This window comes from Apaloderma vittatum, unplaced genomic scaffold, assembly GCF_000703405.1.
Source record: "Apaloderma vittatum isolate BGI_N311 unplaced genomic scaffold, ASM70340v1 scaffold20414, whole genome shotgun sequence".
Classification (NCBI taxonomy): Eukaryota; Metazoa; Chordata; class Aves; order Trogoniformes; family Trogonidae; genus Apaloderma; species Apaloderma vittatum.
This window is the reverse complement of record NW_009711226.1, coordinates 4,309-8,424: the sequence shown is the minus strand read 5'-3', so window position 1 is coordinate 8,424 and position 4,116 is coordinate 4,309. Positions and strand designations below refer to the sequence as shown.

The 4,116-nt window shown below is 49.6% G+C and overlaps 1 protein-coding gene across 1 annotated transcript in view; it reads left to right on the top strand.

Annotated features, from left to right (window-relative positions):
• The window catches only part of UBE2H (ubiquitin-conjugating enzyme E2H), a 21,982-nt gene extending 18,086 nt beyond the window's left edge, over positions 1-3,896 (top strand). Inside the window, exon 6 of the mRNA XM_009867589.1 lies at positions 3,488-3,896. Coding sequence (XP_009865891.1) covers positions 3,488-3,612 — 125 coding nt within the window. The 3' untranslated portion in view covers positions 3,613-3,896. The remainder of the gene's footprint in view (positions 1-3,487) is intronic.
• The last annotated feature ends 220 nt before the right edge of the window (positions 3,897-4,116 follow it).

The window sequence follows — 4,116 nt, the reverse complement described above, 5'->3', positions numbered from 1 at the left end:
GAGTCGCTTTGTTCTGACGCAAAATGACTCTTCATCAGCTGCAATTTTTGTTTTGAGGGCGGAACCGCAACCGAGGCCAAGCTGTGATTTAAATCCAGGTCAGCCTACTTTTTGCTTGACTCCTCCGACAGCTGCACGACGGGATCGTAAGATTTGCCCTGCACATCTGTCCCGAAGGCCATTGCGTTGGTTTGGCTTTGTTGGTTTTTTTTTTTATGAACGAGCTTTCGGACTTGGCAGATAAAACCTACAGGGCCGACACAAGGGACGCTTGCGGTGTCATCTGCACTTTAATGAAACAGGAATAAGAAAAGATACACCCTTGAATAAAAAAAGAAAAGGAGATAGATGGATGTTAGCCAACTGCAAGTGCCTCAAGGAAGATCTACTCCCTCGGTTCCATCCTGCTAGCAAGGTACAGGCCGTGCACATTGTCTGGAAGGATTTTTAAGTGCTTGCAACGTCTCATGCTCCATATATGCAAGAGTCTTGCCTCTTCAGTCTTTTCCCAGGCTTGCGTGACGAGTAGAAGACAGAGCTAAACGCTGTCATTCCTCATATTGGAGCATTTTTTAAAAATAGCCTCGGATGTGGTAAAATTGGTGCAGTGGATCGTAGCAGCTTCTGTGCTCTGGGCAACTCGGTAGTGGCGATACATTATTTATTGCTGCTGCTCTTCATTTTTTAGTTATGAGGAGTGCAGAGAGCGGGTTGTTTTGCCGTGGTGGGAGTGAAGAGATGGGCGTAGGCTTGGAGCTGCGGCCCAAGGTTTGTGGTTGCCGTGATTCTTGGGATGAGACCCAAACGAGCGAAGGGTTTTCGTGAAACTTGTTTGTGAATGGTGTCAATAGACGGCCAGAGACTGATTCTTGACTTTAGAGCCTTCAAGTAAATGAAGCAGTGGAGTTGAGCTGTTGGGAATTGGTGTTTAACTCCCACGTGCTGCGCTTTTTCCTTCTCTTTGGTAGATCTAACACGAAAACTTCTTTTGGGAGGGTGGCAGCGGTGAGGAACAGCAGCTGAAGGGTGCTGAGGGGCAGGCTGAGCGTTTGCTGGGAGCAGAGGTCGTCTCTGGGAGCAGTTCTCCCATCCCAGCTCTTGAAGTTCCAGGAAAAGTCCTTTGAAATCCCAGTATGGCTGGGTGAGCACGTCCCAGCCATGGAGTGTAACCACAGCTCGTTCTTGCTGCCCCAGCGGTTAAAAACTGAAGATCCAAGTTCAATGAAACATTCAACACAGAAGTTCCCTGGAAGTTTGACCTTTCCTGGATGAAACCTTCAGGAAAAATCCAGCCCAGAGCTCGGTGGCTTTTCCCGGGTGGAAGATCGAGGACTTGGCAGTGTTAGGTTTGGTGAGGATGGGCTCTGGTTGTAAAGGTCTTTTCCAATCTAGGCAATTCTGTGATGGCATTTTAAGTTTGAAATGCTTCAAGTCGTGTTTTTAGCTTAGGCTCTAGCCGGCTTTTTCCAACGGTAAGAAAAAAGTGGCTTCCACACCTGAATCTCCAGCGACCCAAGTTAAGGGGTTGCCTTTGTCACCCAAGGATACTCAGAGTCTTACAGCAAAGGAACGTGGGTTCCTTTCGCTGGATTCCACGGGGAATAACAACTCATCCCTTTCCCGAAGGAGAGGACCTGGAAAGCTGTGGGAAGGGAGTAGCCGTCACAAGGGTACGTCCTGTTGGCATCCCGTCCCCTGCCAAACCACCTTCCCACGTGAATTCTCCGAAGACACGCTGCTTTTCTGGGTCCTTCCTTCCGGTAGCCCCTCTCACCTTTAAAGCGTTAGGTCTGGCACACCAGTTCTTCTCGCTTTGCAATGTCCATCTCTTTTTGGTGCGTGCTCCAGACTCCACAGCTCCTGTTCTCCGGTACATGATCAGGCAGATCCTGGGCCCCAGGGTGACACAGGCAAGCGCTTTCCAAGAGGATTTTCAGTGGCCAGGACCCAAGGATAAAGAGCACAAAGCTGCTCTTCTGTTGCCTGAGGGCAATCCGAGCGCTCCCTGCTTGCCGGTGTTTACCTAGCTGCCTTTACCGCTTTATCAGTTCTTAACAAGTTCTTGTAAAACAGATTTGAACAGCTGCTTCTGCAGTCCAAGGGAGCGGGTTAATAATGTCTAACCAACAGGCAGGCTGAAGCCGCAGCGTCAGATGGAGAAACTGAAGCACCTTCCAACCGGCTCCCATGGCTCTTGCAGGGTGGAGCAGCTCTGCCAAGGCCACCGGCTGCTCGGTCCTGCAGGCTCCTTCCTGAAGGGTTCGTTTGGGGTTGCTCTGTCCTTACTATCCTCTCGAACCCAGGTTTTGGGCTCAGCAGCCTTCCGTCGGCTCCAGAAGTGCGGGGAAACCCCGCAGCGATGATGCAGATTGCAGAATGTCGTCCCCTTCCGGGAGGCTGAAGGCTGGAAGTGCGGAGGGACGGCTTTAAGAAGAACCAGGATCTGCAAAGCCCGGTCCTTAAAACCTGTGTTGCAGCACTTGGTTCTCTGGCATCAGATGTGCCCTCCTGGGGCTGACGGGGTACGGAATAGAAATCTGTGCTCGGGGAGCAGACGTGCTCCTTGTGTACCTCCTTCCCTGGGAGGAATTAAAGGACAAACAGTTGGGGGGGATTGGGGTGCAGACTTCGTATTTCTGTGCAGGAGCTCATCTTTGAGCGCAAGTTGGTGATGGTGTTCCCTCATCCTTCAGGTTTGTTGGTTGGTTGGTTGTTTTTTTTTTAATACTGCTGTTTGGAGGAGGCTTCGTTGTGTTTTAGTAGCTGGAAAGGTAACGAGTTTGCAATTGAAATTCCCCGATGGCAGCCTGAGCAGAACCACCCTTCTCCTCCCCGAAGCGCCTGGAGGATGCGCTGTCGGGACACGCGGGTTACGTCGCTTCTCGGTGCGAGCTGGAAAAGAGGAGATGAGTAAGAGGAAAGCCTTGAAGCTGAGGCTGAGCACCCCTTCGTTAGCCCAGTTTTGCGCCGCTCGGATCTCGGAGGGGTCGCTGCAGCCGTGGAGGAAGGGAGGGAATCGTCGGGCTCGGTCTGACCGATCCGATCCGCTTTGCGTCGCCTTTTCGCTCTGTCCCCCTGCACGGAGGTGACCTCGGAAGCCACAGCGAGGTATTTTACCTGCCTGCAGGAATCCCAGGAGACCAGTTCTGCTGTTTGCTCCTGCCTGAAGTTCCAGGTGTTGGTGCCTGTGGGCTTGGACCCCGCCGAGAGACACGGGGGCCCGGCCGCCTCTCCGAGGGTTCTCAGCTGACCTGGTGGCTGGAAAGCAGAGCCTCACGTTTCTTTTAGATCTAGAGGAGGGAGCTTTTGCTTTTTATTTAAAAAAAAAAAAAAGATGCAGGTATCGCCGCGATAGTTTTCTGCTGTTCTCCCTGTCCCTCCTCCTCCCGTGCGACTTAGCGAGCGTGATATGACCCAGCCTCAGTTGAACTGACTCTGCTTACGTATCCTTTTTAATTTTTTCTTTTTCATTTTCTGTCGCCTCCAGAATACATTCAGAAATATGCAACAGAAGAAGCACTAAAAGAACAGGAAGAAGGCACCGGGGACAGCTCGTCCGAGAGCTCCATGTCCGACTTCTCGGAAGATGAGGCTCAGGATATGGAGTTGTAGTAGAAGAGGCGACCTGCTTTTCAGAGAGACTCGTAATTTCCTAACCATGAGAAGCAGACTATAATATTCATATTTAAACAAAGCAATTTTTTTTATTACTAAACAAGGTTTTTATGAATAATAGCATTGATATATATATATATATAACCCTTTAGATCACCCTTTTTTTTTTTTTTTTTTTTTTTCTTTCTTGGTCATTTCTCGAACCCGAGGTGCATCATCGCATATTCCCACATTCCATTTTGGTAGCAATATGCAGCCCGAATGCATGCATTCAGATTCCATTTGGCCGAGTGAAACTTGTGTGCTACTGAACTGTCAGCTCAAACAGCTGCCCTGGTAGGTAGGGAGTTAGCAAAGAAAAAGAGAAAAAAAAAAAAAAAAAAGAAAAAAAGGAAAGGAAAAAAAAAAAGTTTGCTTTTCTTATCGATGTTTCCAAAGACGCCGCCTTGGATGCTAACGTGGAACAGCGTGGGTTTCGGTTGTTTGTTGGGTTTTTTTTGG